Raw genomic sequence first — 18,155 nt, 5'->3', positions numbered from 1 at the left:
TAGATAATTGTTCTAAATTGATGCTCTGTCCTACTAAAGGATGGCATAGGGAGGGCCTGTTGTGTTTGCTCACCATGAGAAGTCGACAAGAATCAGGGACTGCAGCTGCCTGATGGAAGCTACTGGAATTTTAATGCAGCTGAGATTTGATGAGTCTGACTAAAGGAGGCTAATGAGTTTGAATAGCCCTGAGCCAAGAGTATCATATAATGTTTAGATGTTGAAGTAAGCATTGTGTTACAGATGGTAGCCAAGTTTGTGGATGGTGAATAATGCTTCCTGTTGATTTATATGTAATGCTAAATTCCACTTTAAATGTAAGGTGGAATTATCTTGTTAAATGTTATAATGGGGGAAAAACTTAAATGATAAGTGATTGCATTTTGTCTTTAACATTAATTTACATGAAAATAAGCAAGAAAAAACAGTTGAACCTGTTGTAGGTCAAACTGGTGTTCTTCAACTACAAAGAAAATAACCCCTCAAAAAACCACAGGGGTTCAGAGACTCACACCTATAAATCCTAGCTACTCAGAATGGTTAGATCTGAGAATTGTGGTTTGAAGCCAACTGTGGCAAAAAAGAATCTGTGAGACTCATGTCTAATCAAGCAGTAAAAAACTGAAAATAAAAAACAAATATGTAAGAGTGGAAGACTTTGAGTTTAAGTTCCTGTGTGGGCAAAGAATAAAGAGGTGTGGGGGGTTGGATTTCTTAGTATCTAATGAATACTTGTAATTGTAATATTTTTAATGAGTATCTGTAATTGCTTTGTCTAAATTCCTTATTTTCTCAACACATGTATTATCACTTTCATCCATTCCTCCAAATTAATTTGTTTCCTGCTATTTCTTATTGTCATAATAGTAATGTCACCATTTTTCTTTAAGTGGGCATCCTTCTTTCCACTAGAACCAAATACTTTTGCATCTCTTATTTAGTAAAATTAGAAATGCCCCTTTTTATTTTATGTTATATAAACTTGCAGCACTGGTTCCTTTTGTTCCTTTGATCTCAGTAGCACTTGTTTTTCTCCTCTTTTATTTTTCCTTCAACCAAAATCTGAGCTAGGTAAAGACTGTATCATGACTTTGCAACTTTGGCAAATCTAGTTAACTGGTAAACATCCATTGTGCTATATTGCTAAACCCAGTAGTGGTAACATCCAAAGAAAACTGGCTCTTCTGAGATCTACTATAAACCCTAGGCTCCTTTTAATTCTAGGATCATATACATAGAGATGTGGAAAGTATATAGTAGCTGAGAGAACTTTTGCAGCATGAACAGATTAAAAATATTTAAAAAATATTGCAAAGAGAAATGCAAAAGTGTTACAAGGAAAGAAAGAAGAGAGTGGCATGAAGTGAAACACACACACAGAAATAAACACAGAGTGAAACACAGAGACAGAAAGACAGAAGTTAGCAGCCAGTACGTGGATCCATATCATATGTTTCTTTAACTAAGTTAAAATTGTTCTTTATTTTTTAGTAATTATATCTTGAGAGAATTTTCTTTCTTTTCTTTTGATTTAAATTAAGCACTCATTGAAGCCAAAAGATTTACTGACTGACATTTCTCTCTGATGTCTTAGCATTGCATTGAAGAATATTATTTGAGCTATAAAATAGCACACAAAAATTGTAGCAACACATTAGGAATACACGTATTGGTTTTTGTGAGTCATGTGGTTTAAAACCTTGCTAAGCTTTTTAAATTTTTTTTTGTTCAGGAATAGTCCTCAACAACTGAGTTTTGTGGCTAATAGGAGGTAAGTGTGTATAGATTTTCCTGTCCAAACTGGCTTTGAACTGAGATCCTCAGGACCTAGCCTCCTGAGTAGCTAGGATTACAGGCATGAACCACTGGCTACATCCATGACATTAAGTAACCTTATTCTGGTTGTCACAAAACTGAATAACAATGTCGAATTTCAGACCTTTCAGAAGGTCAACTTTAATTGAGAAGTAATATACACAAGATGGTGTTACCATTCAGAAGGCCATATTTGAGAAGTTTTGTGCATGAGTGTGTCTAAATATCCAAGAGGACAGCTTAAGAAAGGAAAGGTTTACTTTCATAGTCTCATAGTCTCTGAGGGTGCTTGGCCTCAAGTGCAGTAAGATCATGTGGCATAGGATTTTCTTCACTTCATAGCCAACAGGAATAAGCTAGCAAGGATACAGAGGGAAGAAATCAGGCAAATATTTAACTCGAAAGAATATAACTCCAATTTCCTACTTTTTCAACTAGGCCCTATCTACCAATAATTTTAACCACTTTTCAATACTCCTACTATACTACCAATCCATTAAATGACTAATCTATTTATTACATTAGAGGCCCCATGATATAATTAGCTCTAAAAATATCTTCACAGACACCCCAGTGTGCATTTTGCATATGTTTCACTCTCCTGTCTGTAAATATTACCCTCACCTTTGTTGGATTAGAAAACTATCATAATTTTATTGTTTGAATGTGTTGTTTCAGCCAACAGAGTAGATTAAAAATTCATTCTCTAAATAGAAAATAATGTAATAATCCTTAGACTTGTGCAAATGTGGAAAGTTAGCACAGACTCAATGAACAAATCATCCTGACGACTTTTTGAAAAAAAGTCCTGGAACTATTTTCCTTGAGTTAAATTTCTCATATGCCTATGTTGGAGTGAATGGCTATTGAAGAACTGTAAGAAAAATAGAAACATCTAATCATTCTCTCTTTTTTCATTAGAACTATGACTAATAAGTTGCCTTCTTGAACATCATTTATTTCAGTGTTTTGAGGGGGGCAATTTAACTCTATCTGTATTATAACAAAACATTCTTTTTTTTTCTTAAAAGTATTTTACTTCAGATTGAAAACTGAGCAATGTCCATACTGTTCATTGCAAGATATATAGTATTCACAAATACAATGCTGTTCATTGAGGAAATGTACAAGTTCTCCTCCATGCTTCTTTTTTTGGAAAGATACTGTGTTTACTAAAAAGAAACTTTAGCAGTACAGGAATAACTATTTTCCCAATAAATTTACAAAACCCAAAGATTCCCAATGGAATCAAGATTATCTTTCCACTACCACCGCCTCAATATAATCATATGCTTATTGAAACACTAATATTCATACCTTGAGCACATTTACTTTCAGCAATGAGGGGAATTCTTTAAAAACAAACTTGGTGTGGTAAATGTACCATGGATCTCTGTCCTAAGCATTTAAATAGGTAGCTAATGGTATATTGAATATTATTTATAGCTGTTCCCTTAGCAGTAAATGTAAGTCTATACAATCATAATTGTCCTACAAAATAATGTGATTGTGCAAAATGTTATGACAAACCAGTTTCCAAAAAACAAAAGCTTTATCTTAATAAAAATTTTGATCACAATGAAATGTGACATTAAAACATTGTCAAAATAGCATCACATTTAAAATTTCCTACAGTTTACACAACTACTAAGAGTTTCCAGTTGTGGAACCCATTTTTGAGAGGTGATTAAAATATGAACATATTGGGAATTGTTAATTTCAATGATGATACTAGTTTTGGCTTTACTTTTAGCATTATTCTTATAAAAGGTTGCACTGAGTGTCTATTAATGCTCTAAATGGTCTTCAATATTTCACAAATAACAAATCCTTATTTTACAGTTAATGTATTAATCACTTCAGTCAATTGTCCATCATAATTTGTTATCTTATACATCAATGTTAATATTAATAAAATTATTAGTTTTAATGTTTTACTCTCAGCATTGTAGTAAGATGCTTATTACTTGACATGAAAATAGTATTGTTTTATAAAAGCATGTACAGAATTTTTTGGCCACTCATTGCAATAGTAAAGTGTGGTATATTGGGATTCTTAGTGTTACATGGTCTTCATAAGAGATTGACAACCTACAGAATACCATCAGCTGATGTTTTGCTAGTAGCTTTCTACAGAACCATATATTTTTGTTATAGCTATTTGCAAGCAGTCATTAATTTTCTCTGGATTGTAAAATAGTTGCAAGTCAGGGACTCTGAAATCAATGAAGTTTTAGAGAAGATTCACCAATTGGAGAAGCATAGAAATCCATGACACTGGTAAATCATTCTTATTGGATAATATGAAAATTCAAAGCTCTGATTTTCACACATGTAACTAACTATTGGGAATATTGGTAGGAAGATTTTTTCAATCCATAAATTAATATTCATGAAATTCTATTTGAGAATATGATGTGTATTGTGAAAGATGGAGAATGATGATGTCCATTCTTCATTCCACACATATATCTTGAAATGCTTGTGTAATAAGAGAACTCGGTGGTCAACTGGCCTCACAACCTAAATTTGCAGATGATGAAATTAAGTGATTGCTAAAAATGTTTTCTAGTTCAACACTCTTTCTTCTACTTTAAAAATTCCACTAGTAACTCAGAATCTGTCAGAATAATGTAAAAGACTCCAAAGCCATGGCAATAGCTATCATAATAGTAAAATATTATGAGCCTTTTTTTTCTCATCTTCTGCCACCTCAATATCTTGGAAAAGACACCGATGATATTTTTGATATCCCCAGTTTCAACATTCTCAATAGTGTAAGTTAGATAATATTAGTGCTCTTCGAAGGGTGTTAATAGAGTTTAAAATAGTTAACATATATAATGTAATTAAGACATTTTGTCAGTCCTACATGTCTCTTTTTAAAGTCAACATTTATATCTAAATTATCTAAGGGGGCTGTTGCTGTATCTGTATTGGGGTTCAGGAAGGTACTGGTTAATATATTTACCTCATTACTTTGACATTTCTACACTAATCTAAACAGACAGTTGGGATTTTGAAAATAAAAATATAGAAGGAACTAAAACTAACATAATTTCAATTACATATATTTCTCCCTTAATTCACTTGAGGAGAAGCCCAAGGAACATTGAAGACTACACTTATTCAGTCCCATAGTCCAAAAGATTTCTATTCTTTCTTCATGATTACACTTTCAGGTTAGAGTTTTAAATTATGGTTTCCAATTGAGTGTTTAGGGACTTAAGAGTTAACAAAGACACTTACATCATAATCTCTTAAAATACCTTTAAACCGTGAATTACACATTTGTGGGTAAACAAGAGAGTATCAGTTTAAAATGTAAAAAAGTATTAAGAACATGTGATTAACTGGAGTTTTTAATTTCATATTTGAAGTCCTGATTATAATTGAGGGGTCTATTTGCTTATGAAAAGTCAAACTATGAATTACAATATTGCAGGATAATTTCTACTTTATCAGAATAGTTTTACCATTCTTTCCACAAATGATTTGTAAAATTTTTGCAATGCCTAAAAATCTTTGTTAACTACATTACAAAAAATTACTTAAATATAGATGAGAAAGACAGATGCTTTTGTTTGCTTTTGATATACTAAACAAAAGATGGAATGTTTTTATTTAAAACAAATCCCTTTCCCCCCTCTCAATACAATAAGTAAATGGCAAAGTGAAGAAAAGCTTCCTTTAAATCTGTTGTTCAGTTCAAATGTATGTTAGGAAAAAGTCTATTCTGCATATAAAATATAACAACCAAAAGGGAGTTATAAATAGAAAAATAAAAATGTAGAGGAGACAAATATTCTGCATACATAGCTTTAAAATCCCAACAAGGGAGTACTTGTCTGAAAGAGAGATTACACATTCAATCATTAACTTAAATGTAAATTCCCAAAGATCAAAATTCAACATGTTAATTTGCCACAGTATATTTACTCAACTGAAACAGTTTACCAGTCTACTAGCAAGTATTATTATCTAGTAGTTTTCTTGAAATTAAATGAAGATTTTTAACATAACTATGTAAGAAACAGACTTTGCTGGATTGCAATTGAACACTCACCAAAATCTAGTTAACTCATAAGTAATGAAACACCTTGTCAATCTCAGCTCTTCACACAGTAGCAGGGTCTTAAGTAGGAAAGGGCTTTTCATTTATTTTTTAACTTATAGAAAGAGATTAGAGGATTGGCTAATGAAAACAACTTTAAGAAAAGTATCAGTTAATATTTGAATCTACAGCTGGCCAAGTTTCCCATTCTTTGTTCCTGTAATGTATAAGGAAGATGCTTAACTAACATTCCTTAATTCAGAAATCGGGTCCCTTCACTTGTTATAGGTTCCAGGTAGAAGAATAAAAGAAAACAGTATTTTTGGCTGCAGCTTTGGTAAACAACAAACGAACAACAAACGAAAAATCTTTTTTTTGAGAGATCTGATGACTGAGAATTCAGACCCTATCATATAGATGTTTTCTACATTCTTCCAAAAAGCTTGGCAAATGAATAACAGCCCTGTTTTGGTGGAAGGAGAGAAGGACATACTAATTCCAGCATCAAATTACGATTACAGAAACAACAAACTAACACAGAACTTATTTTCTCCTGAATAATAATGATATCATGTTTGCATATAGAACAGCATTTGCATTATTGCTCTATAATAATATATTAAGTAAAATATTAAGGAACTCAAAATGGACTGCACATTAGAAACTTAAGGTTCTTTGGTGAAGAATGAAAGAAAACAGTATTTGAGCTTTAAATAAAACTATCGTAGCCATTTTTTTATCTATTGATCCGCTGGATCCTCTCACAAAGCAGCGAGAGGTACTGGGTGAGTTTCACCATAGCAACAATCGCAATGCCCCCAGCCATCATACATGTTGGCCAGAAAAGTGAATGGAACAGCACATTGGAACTGTAAAGTTTAGTTAGAATGACGGTTTTCTGGTTTCCTTCTGGGTCAGAAAAACAGGCGAAGTGTTGGTACTTCCTGAAGTTTTCCATGACGACGTTCACTAAGGACATGGATTCTTCAAAGTTTTTCCCACACTTAGGTATATAGGAGCACTACGGAGAATAAAATAAAGTGTCATCAGTCAAGGTTATTTTTGAGTGTGTATGTGTGTGCATGTAAGTGTGCAAATGTGTGTAGTGTAGTGGTAACCTCAGTTTTATCTGTAAACTAACCATAATAGTTTTTCTTTTTTGTATTCAAGCCAATTCTTCCAGAAACCCTAAGAAATCACATACTAATTAAAATAATTTGGGGGATTATCTGACCAAGATCTATTTATCACTTAGTTATTAATCTAAATCAATTTATGCATATGCTAATCAACTTGAATTAATAATGCTAGTGCTTTGCCACTTGAGCCACAGTGCCATTTCGGGCCTTTTATGTGGTACAGAAGAATAGAACCCAGGGCTTTTTGCATGCTAGGCAAGCACTCTACCTCTAGGCCAAATTCCTGGCCCCAATAACCTCCTTTTATGAAAAACTCTTCCCATGTAGCATTGCCATTTACAAATTTATAAACTATGATTGTAAGTATCCACACTATGAGTTTTACTATGTGATTGGTATCCCTCAGGTAGTATATATTATGCAAAGACACAGAGGACACACACATACACACATACACACAGATACACATACACCACAGACATGTCTTGATATGATTTAGGATAAGATACTGGAATTTATTGACATTTAGATGTGTGCTTTTCACAGAAAGTATACTAAAAAAAACAGAATCTTAGCTAAAGGCATAAATTTAGAATCCTCTCTGACATGACTTAGTGTTCACACAGGTACTTTCATCTGTCCATTGAATTGTAGTCATAATAATGTTTGAATATAAAAATACAGAAAGTTATTTAAATAAGAATGGAGGATAAAGATAGTAACGTTGTAGTAAGTCACGCTTAAGGTGATATTGAATAGCATAGCAAGGCATGATTGAGTAAATACGTGCTTACATGTGATCGCAGTAGAGTGCTGGCACTAGCATAGCCTTGAGGTCTGGAAGCTGACAGTGCATTGTGATAGCTACAGACCCATAACTGAAAGTGAGAAAAATTTCTACCAGTTGGATGCCTTCAGACCAACATGATTTTTGGCAGTTGCGAGATTTTATTTTTTGCCCCTTAAAGCTGCCTAGATCATATTTTTCAGAGGTGAAGCAATTTAAAAAAATAAACCATCATTGCTGAATTTAAACAGAGCCAATTTAGATTGTGAATGACTCAGATATTTGTTTTTGTTCTGCCTTAATTTGTAGTCATAGTTTCACTAGCTACATTACTATTAATGAATTAATCTCAATATTTAATATCAATATAAATTGTATTTCATTTAAAATTAAGGTTTTATTATTTTTCTTGTTCTTTGGTGAATTCATTCTGGCCTAAAAGATGTCTTTCTTTTTATTTATTTATTTTTATTTTCCGGTTAATGTATAGAGGGGTTACAGTTACATTTGCCAGGTAGTAAGTGCATTAATTCTCAAACATTGATAACCCCTGCACATGATTTTGTCCCCATTTTCCTCCCCCACGCACTCCCAATCATCTTGTTTTCTCCACTTCCTTTCCTATTTCAAATAAACAAATAAATGAATATACCAGGTAACAAAGTCAGATACAGTAACAATATGAGATTAACCAAAGGTCCAAAAAAGAGAAGAGAAATAACATAGTATATTGAGAACAACATCACACAAGATAAAGATGTTTCCATATCCTAGAGATCCTTTCATTTAGTTTCATCCTATATGACCTTATATATCTAGCTTTTGAGCTATTGTGATCCTTTGCTAGGAGAGTCCAAGGTTTGTACTAATTATTACAAATGAGGGAAACCATTGAGTCTACATTCCTTTAGGTCTGGCTTACTTAACAGGATTTTTTCCAAGCCTTTCCATATCCTTACAAATGGGTAATGTCATTCACTCTGATGGCAGCATAGAATTCCATTGTGTATAAGTATAGCATCTTCTTGATCCAATCATCTACTGAGGGGCATCTGGGTTGGTTCCATATATTCGCTATGGTAAATAGTGCTGCAATGAACATCGTTATGCTAGTGGATTTAGTATGTCCTTGTTTCTGGATGAGTAAATGCCAAGTAGTGGAATTGCTGGGCTATAGGGGAGCTCTGTGTTTAATCTTTTGAGGAACTGCCAAACTGCTTTCCATAGTGGTTGAATGAGTATATACTCCCAACAACAATTTTTTTCTTATTTTGTCAGTTGTGGGATTTGAACTCTGGGCTGGGCCCTGTTCCTGAGCTCTTCAGCTCAAGGCTACCGACCTACACCTTGAGCCACAGCACCACTTCCCGTTTTCTGGTGGTTAGTTGGAAATAAAATCCTCATAGACTTTAGTGCCTGAATTGCAATTTCAGCCTCTTGAGTTATTGGTGCCTGGCAAAGATTTCCATTTTAAGAAATATTTGCCAAGTGAGGATCCAGCACCTTATATTTGTAATTCTAAATATGCAGAAGATGAGATCTGAGGATCTCAGTTTGAAGCCAGCCTGGGGAGAAAAGTTTCAGACTCATATCTAACTACACAAAGCCAAAAGTAGAGTTGTAGCTCTAATGGCAGGTCATTAATCTTAGGCAAGAAGATAAAGAGAAAGAGAGAGACAGAGGCAGAAACAGAAAGAAAAAGCTTTTCAGTCAAATGGCACTAGTTCTCTCACTAGGTAACAGTCTCCCAAATAAAACCCGATATGTAGCTCCTTTGAGACCATGTAGCAAGGTTGTAGTATAGGAACTCATTAAGATGTAAAACCATCAGGATCTGGGTGTGTTTATTTGGCTTGGTTGGCTCAGGCATGTTGGGTTTTCAGGACCAGGAGCTCATAAAGATACAATAGGCAGATACTAGTGGAGGGAAAACTGTCTGCAGTGTTTTTTCAGCAATTCTTGACATTGTCACTTGTCACTTTTAACACATATGTAATCTGGCTCCAAAAATTCAGCCTTTTCTTAGCCATTTATTTTAACTCATTCTTGATGGGTTGATTCTTTTGTAATAATGAGTATATCAAATAGTAAAACAAGGGCTGGATTTGTGCTAAATGTAGCTACTGTGTTATTGAGGATAGGTTAAACAGGTTCTGAGAACCAAATTCATCCCTTTTAAGGGTTAATATTAACTTCATATGTCAGTGTGAAATAATAAATATGCATCCGGCATCAATAAACTTTTAACCCATTTTTCTATTGGACTACTATCGTATTTATTCACATGTTCTTTTAAAATTGTTAAATGCTGCCTACTAAATTTTGCCCTCTAAAGAGAGCAAAATTGCCAGCTATACTTCATATAGGAACAGTCCTGTTCAATAGCTCTTGTGTCTTGTTCTTGTTTTTTTTTTTGTTCTGAGAGATTTGCACTCTGCTGAATTATACATTAGGATTCTGACATTTTTTTGGCTTAAACTGTAGCTATGAAAGTGTTTCTGGGACTGGAATGAATTTAGAATGATGAATTAGTTGTTGTGTGATTTTTATCATGTATTTAGTGAAAAATTTTTTCAAACAATACTTAAAATTCTATTAATTAGAAGTAGATGAGCATCAATTATAAGGAACCAATGCTATTATATCTACCCTGAAATATGAGTATGGTGAAACAGTAAAATTAATTTAAAAGGGTCTTATTTGATTAGTTATATGCTTAAGAACCTACTATTTTTACTGAACATAAAGACAGAGTAATAATTTTGCTTATTAATATAGTACCCCCTACATCATAACTATCGTACTTGATTGCAACTTTTATTTTTAAATTTATTTTATTATCAGAGTGATGTACAGAGGGATTAGAGTTACATTTGTAAGGTAGTGAGTACATTGCTTCTTGAAGTGTTACTCCTTCCAATGTTTTTCTCCCACTTTCCCTCCTCCCACCCCCTCCCAAGTTGTAGAGTACATTTGCAACATATTGTCTTGTGAATATACCTGTTATTTTAGGTGCTCCTCAGTAGTTGAATGGATCAAGAAAAATTTTATGTGATTGATTTTAATGTCAAAAATGTGTTTCAAGCTGAGTGCTAGTGATTTATGCCTGTAAAATAAGGTCAGGGCAGCTCCCAGACCCTAAGTTAAAGCGCACACACACACACACACACACACACACACACACACACACACACACAGCAACAAATGAAATTGCCTGACCTGATCTATACTTAGTCTAAAATATGGGGGGCTGGGAGATTAGCCTAGTGGTAGTTTAGTAGCTTAGCATACACAAAGACCTGGTTCCATTCTTCAGTACCACATAAATAGAAAAAGCCAGAAGTGGTGCTGTGGCTCAAGTGGTAGAGCTCTATCTTTGAGAAAGCCCAAGGACAGTCCTAGGCCCGGAGTTCAAGCCCCAGGACTGGCAAAAAATGGGTAATGTAGCTGAAAAACTAAAAATATCAGCATGTTTTTAGATTGAGTTTAGTTTAATGGAAGGTATGGTATTAAATTTAGTATGTATGTATGTATGTATGTATGTATTGAGGCAGAGCTTCACTGCATAACTCAGGCTGGTCTTAGACATATCTTCTTTATCAGCTCCCAATTGATGGGATTACATATTGAGCTATCATACCTTAATAAGACTTAAGTTTTGGTTTAGATATGAAGCAGTAAGGAATATATTAGTTTTATTTTACAAAAAATATATTTAGATACCAGTCAAACGTAGTTGATGAGTGTTCTTGTGGTTGCAGGGAATTCTTCTATGGTTTCTGAAGTAACCAAACTACAGATGTAGATAGACGTTCAGCAGATTTAAAATGATCATTGGTATACTCTCTCCCTCTCTCCCTGTCTCTTTCTATCCTTCTCTGTCTTTCTCTTTTTTAAAAAATTTTTTATTGTAATTAATAAAATGGTTACATGATATTTGCCAGATAGAAGGTACATTAATTCACATACATTGATACCCTTTCACATGTCTTGGTACCCATTACCCTCCCCCCCACCCCCCACCGCCTTGGTTTTCCCCCCTTCCCTATCAAATTTCAAATAGCCAAATATGAATAAATTCAATATATCAGATAACAAAGTGAGATACTATAACAATATGAGATACCCAAGGGACAGCAAAGGAGATGAGAGACAACCCCCATCCCACTCACACTCATATTTCAGGATAGTTGTTTATTTTACATTTTGAGACTTGTTTGATTAACATAGACAAAATTTCTGTGTTTTTCATTTCTAGCTCGTTTCCTTGGGGAGGGAATGGGTTGGTTTATTGGAGATAGAGTTTCATGGACATTGCTCCCCTGGCTGACTTGGAACCATGCTTCTCAGATCCCAGCCTCCTGGGGCATGAGCCATGAGTGCCTGGCAGCATTTTAAAATCGTCTTTGAGTAGTTGTACAAAGGAGTTGTCATTCAACAAAGCAGTTTATGAACACAGTGCATCGAGATCAGTGTCATCATTCTGCTTCATCATTCTCCTCCCATCTTTACAACCCCAAGCCCTCTCAAAATTTTCTTACTTTTGTAGGATATAAATTTTCTGACTGCATTCTCTTCCTCTTGATGGAGTTTTACAATAGAATTACATTTGGAATGTTAAATATTGAGAAATTTTAAACAATTACACATGATAAAAAGTTACTACATACATTCTTAGAAAAAAATGGTGCTACCAAATAGTTTAAAAAAAAAAAATCTTACTGGGGCCGGGAGTTTGGCGTAGTGGTAGAGTGCTTGCCTAGCATGCACAAAGATTCAGGTTCGATTCCTCGGTACCACATACATAGAAAAAAGCTAGAAGTGATGCTGTGGCTCAAGTGGCAGAGCTCTAGCCTTGAGAAAACCCAAGGACAGTGCTCAGGCCCTGAGCCCAAGCCCAGGACTGGCAAAAAAATAATCTTGCAACTTTCTAAATCTTCGATTTTATTAGTAGCCTTTGCTTCTTTTTCCATCCCATAGATAGCTGAAGGAAAGAAACTTAATCTTTATTATTTAAAACTGCTTTTATCTCCCAACTGTAGAAACATGGTTACTTTGCCTTTTCTGAATAGTTTTTTTTTAAAAAACCTGGTCAAGGAAGATACACCAATGGCATTTTCTTTCCAATTCTCTGGAATGTGACTAAAATTTCTTCTCCTCTTAGCCTTTCTTACAAAATCTGTGTGCCTGACTACGTTATTTTTACTTTCATGATGGACAGGAAATTTTGTGAAAATACCTGTTGGGGTTTTCTTAGACATGCTTCACCAGGCATGTATGAAGCAGAGTGACAAGCCCTTCATCCTAAAAATTAAAGATGTCGGGAGAGGAGGTAGCAGTGGCAGCAGGATCTGGTTGGATAACCTCACTGACAGCCTCTTTTTCTCTTGTGAGTGAAAAGGGAGCTATTGGCTACTCTGGATTCTTTCAAGGGTAGAGTTTGTTTGTTTGGTTTTTTTTGTTTTATTCTTTTTTTAAAGGAAGTATCTCATCAAAAAGAGGTTCAAAAGTTTTTTTGTTTTTTTTTTGTGGGTCATGGGGCTTGAACTCTGGGCCTGAGCACTGTCCCTGAGCTCTTCAGTTCAAGGCTACCACCCTACCCCTGGGTCTGGGTGCTGTCCCTGAGCTCTACAACTCAAGGCTACCACCCTACCCTTGAGCCAAGCCCCACTTCCCATTTTGTGGAGGTTAAGGGAGGTTAATTGGAGAAAAGAGTCTCAAGTCTTTTTGTGCCTCAGCTGGCTTTGAACCTGGATGCTCATATCTGAGCCTCCTGTGTAGCTAGGTTTATGGGTGTGAGCCATCAAGCCCAGCTATGTTCAAAGTTTAATAAGGCCAAATATTTATTGAGTGCTAATAAATATTGTGCCAGCTATCATAGGAGATGGAGATGTCAACCATAAATTAAGTACACACCTGCCATCCCAGCTGTTTATGAGTTGGAAATAGGAGGCTTGTCATTTGGAACCATTGTGGCCATAAAAAGTTAGTGAGATTCTTTCTCAATAAACAAGCCAAATATGGTTCACCTGTAATCCTAGCCATTCAGAATTGTAATTTCAGGTCACATTGGTGAAATGATGAGAGCTTATCTGAAAGTTTAAAGAAATAAAAGCACTGAAGTCTGGCTTAAGTGTTCCACTGACTGCTTGGCAAACATAGACTTTGAGTTAAAACTCATAATACAAAACAGTGAGACATAGAAAAAGCAAACAAGTATGGGTTAAGGTTATAAGAAATCACAGTAATGTGCCTATAAAGCATTTTAGCAAGGATTAGATCATCATGGAATAATGACAATTACTCTTAATAACTTTCCATTACTCAAAGCCTCCTAATCTACAGTATCCAAGAGCCAATGATTGCTCATGTGAATGAAACCTACAAATTCTTGGTCCCAAAAGCAGACAGAACATTTTCTAGCATCTCAAAGAATGATTACAATAATCTAGATGTTGTGTTTTTTCAAGAAAATCAAATGTAATATCCATGCTCACAGAATGTAGAGATTAACAATGCATAGCCTTGGGTTAATGTGACTATATGTGTCCTTTCAATTTATTATTTTCTTTTTTAAAAAATTTATTAGGGTGGTATATAGAGGGCTTTCAATTATATTCATGAGGTAATGAGTCATTATTTCTTGAACATTGTTACCACTTCCCATGTTTTTCTCCCATTTTCCTTCCCTCCACCCCTCCCAAGTTGTAACATTCATTTCCAACATATTGTTTTGTGAATAACAGTATTATACTGGTTCATCTTTTGCCCTTTGTCTCATCATCTTGTTTTTTCCCCTCCCTTCCCTGATTCAAATAAACAAATAAATGTTATACAATGCACCAGGAACCAAAGTCAGATAATAATAGCAATAGGGATAAACCATGAGGGAAAACAAAAGGAGGAAAGAAATAACTTCACAGTACATTAAAAACAACAACCACAAGGATAAATGTCTTCTTTCCCTCTCTTGTAGTTCATTTAGCTTAGCCTCTTCCTTTATAGTCATAATGCACATAGCTTTTGAGCTATTGCATTCCCTTGCTAGGAAAATCCTAGGTGTATACTAATTATTACAAATGAGGGAAACCATGGAGTCTATGTTCTCTGAATCTGGCTTACTTCATTTAATATGATTTTTTCCAAGTCTTTCAATTTCTGTAAGGAAACTGGTAATGTCATTGGCAATGGGCAATGTCATTGGGCATAGAATTCTTCTTGATCATTCATCTATTGAGGTGGCATCTCGGTTGGTTCCATATCTTAGCTATGGTAAATAATGCTGCAGTCAACATCGTTGTGCTGGTAGATTTAGTATGGCCTTGTTTCTGGAGATAAGTGTCAAGTAAGTACCAAGGAGTGGGATTGCTGGGTCATAGGGGAGCTCTATGTTTTGCCTTTTGTAGAACTGCCACACTGTTTTCTGGAGTGGGTGAACAAGTTTACATTCCCACTAAGAGTGTAGTAGTGATCCCTTCTGGCCGCATCCCCTCCAGCACCCTTGAACCACAGTGTCACTTCCAATTTTCTGGTAATCAGTTGGAGATAAGAGTCTCACAGACTTTTTAGTGCCCTCAGATTGCTGCCTCCTGAGTAGCTAGGATTATAAGCCTGAGCCACCATGGTCAGCTTCATTGACCATTCTTATTTCCTCTTCAGAGAGGTCTTTAAGTCTTTAGCCCACCTTTTAATGGGATGGTGTTTTCTTTGAGGATTTGTTTTTGAGAGATTTAATTTTTTGAGTTGTAGGTATATTTTAAATATAAGGAATTCAAACTTGCTTAGTTTTCATTGGAGTCTGCTTAATTTGTGTAAGCAAGATCTTAAAGAAGTATTTGAGGAAAGGAAAGCAATTTATAATATATGAACGTTACTTTCAGTATGGGGATGAAGTTGTTTTAAGGAAGTGTTTGCTGTTTCTATATTTGTTCAAAACTTTTACATCTGTTGTAGCATTTCTTCCTGAAAAGAAAGAAGCTAAAATGGCCCAGTGAGGAAAATCCACCAACAAAGTCTCTTAGTGTTAGTCAATACCTATATTAATCTAAACCTATATTCATTTGAAAACATTGTAAAATCTTTTTGGTTTTCAGTTGTAGCTTGTATTGCTTTAATTCACAATTTTCCTAACAAAATGTCATTTTATTAAAATTGGAAATTTGTTTCACTGAACAATATTGTTCAAAAGAGTAAAATATAAAGACATAATTCAAAGTGATATTTGCCATGTATAACAAATTGGTTTCATTACAAATGTATTCAGATGCTGGAGAAGATTCAGAGCAATAAGAACTCACTGGGTTGATAGGAAAGTAAACAGTAAAAGGACTTTGAAAGAATATTTGGAATTACCTATGATTATACCTATGATACACTATGATTCATATACTTCATTTTCAGGGTTATGCCTGACAGAAATATATATGCTTATGTGTCAAAGAGAAATACATAAGAATATCTGTGACAAAATTATCTGTACTGGCTTCAAAGTAGAGATAATGCAAAAAGCTTAACAATAATTAGGCCATGCAATAAAATATAATACAGTAATGGGCACAGGTGAACTACAACCAAATGTGTAAAGTCTGATAAACATGTTGCATGGAGTAAGCCAGATAAGCAAAAGTATCCTATGTGTTCCCATTTACATAATTTTTTTTCAAATGATACGAAACTAAAAATGTTTAAAGATGTGTGCTTAAGAGATTGGGTGCTGGTGGCTTGAGACTGTGAATCAGTAAACTGAAATTTTAGGATTAATGTTCAAAGCTAGCTTATGTAAGAAAATCTGTAAGACTCTTATCTTAGTTAACCACCAAAAATTCAGAATTATAGGTGTGGCTCAAGGGGTAAAGCACTAGCCTTGAGTAAAAAAATTAAGGAATAGTGCTTGGATCCTGAGTTTAAGCCCCAATTTTGACAAAAAAAATCAAAGATGTGTTTATGAGTAATAAAAGTAAAAAGGGAAGTGAGAAAATGTCATAATTGTTAGGAAAGTAAATACACTTTGGCAAGAGGTATGGCCTGTATTTTCTAGAAGTGGGCATGATAGGTCCTTTACTTGGAAAAGTGTTCTATTTTGTTGTGGCTACATGGAAAAGTTTCTTCATATTATATACTTTAGCTGAACTTTTTCATTGTATATATGTTTCTGTTAGGTGTTATGATGCATTTATAAAGAAGGTAGTGGGAGAAAATGATATGGCTCCTTGGGCCAAATGTTTTTCCTAAACATTTAACTTAATATGTATATATATGCATATATATGTATATATATTGTTAATTTTAACCATCTGTTCATAGCTTAAATAATAGATTCATAGGGCTGTGGTAATCAAGTCCTGGGACTTGAACTCAGAGACTGAATGCTGTCCCTGAGTTCCTTTTACTTAAGGCCTAGTGCTCTGCCACTTGATCTACAGCACCACTTCTTTGTTTAGTAGTTTTTGAGAGATGAGTCTTTAGGACTTTAATTCTAGGCAGTTTTCAAGCTATAATCCTCAGATTCAGCCTTCTGAAAACCTAGGATTACAGTTGTGAACCACTGGCTCCTGGCTGTTTTGATTTTTATTTCATTTTATTTTTGGGGTAATGTATAGAGGGGTTACAGTTACATTTGTCAGGTAGTGGGTGCATTACTTCTCACAAATTAATACCCTTTCTAATGTTTTTGTTCCCATTTCCCAACCTCTACCCTCTCCCAATCATCTCATTTTCCCCCCTTCTCTTCCCTATTTCAAATAAACAAATGTATATACAATATACCGGGTAACAAAGTCAGATACATTAACCACATAACATTAATCGTAAGGGGAAAATAGAGAAAAGAAATAACAGTACATTAAAAACAATAATCACAAAGATAAACCTCTTATTTCCATATCCTAAAGTTCATTTCATTTAGTTTCTTCCTATATAATCTTATATGCACAGCTTTTGTGCTCTTGTGATCCTCTGACAGGAGAGTCCTAGATATGTACTAATTATTGTAAAAGAGGGAAACCATTGAGCCTATGTTCTTTGGGTTTGGCTTACTTCACTTAATATGATTTTTTTTCTAAGTCATTCCATTTCCTTACCAATGAGGCAATGTCAGTCTTTCTGATGGCAGCATAGAATTCCATTATGCACAAGTACCACATCTTTTTGATCCGATCATCTACTGAGGAACATCTGGGTTGGTTCCATATTTCAGATAAGGTAAATAATGCTTCAATGAATATCATACTAGTAAGTTTAATATGCCCTTGTTTTTAGACATTTGGATAAATGCCAAAGAAAAGGGCTGCTGGATATAGAGGAGCTCTATCTTTAGTCTCTTGAGGAACCTCCATACTACTTTCCAGAGTGGTTGAATGAG

General features: G+C 34.6%; 1 protein-coding gene across 1 annotated transcript in view; it reads right to left on the bottom strand.

Moving 5' to 3' along the window:
• Positions 1–5,392: 5,392 nt before the first annotated feature.
• Kcnmb2 (potassium calcium-activated channel subfamily M regulatory beta subunit 2) overlaps positions 5,393–18,155 on the bottom strand; it is a 257,522-nt gene continuing 244,759 nt past the window's right edge. Inside the window, exon 5 of the mRNA XM_090331050.1 lies at positions 5,393–6,890. Coding sequence (XP_090187176.1) covers positions 6,606–6,890 — 285 coding nt within the window. The 3' untranslated portion in view covers positions 5,393–6,605. The remainder of the gene's footprint in view (positions 6,891–18,155) is intronic.

Source organism: Megascapheus bottae, chromosome 1 (genome assembly GCF_031878675.1).
Source record: "Megascapheus bottae isolate mThoBot1 chromosome 1, mThoBot2.hap1, whole genome shotgun sequence".
In the NCBI taxonomy this organism is placed as follows: Eukaryota; Metazoa; Chordata; class Mammalia; order Rodentia; family Geomyidae; genus Megascapheus; species Megascapheus bottae.
This window is presented reverse-complemented; position numbering and strand designations above follow the sequence as displayed.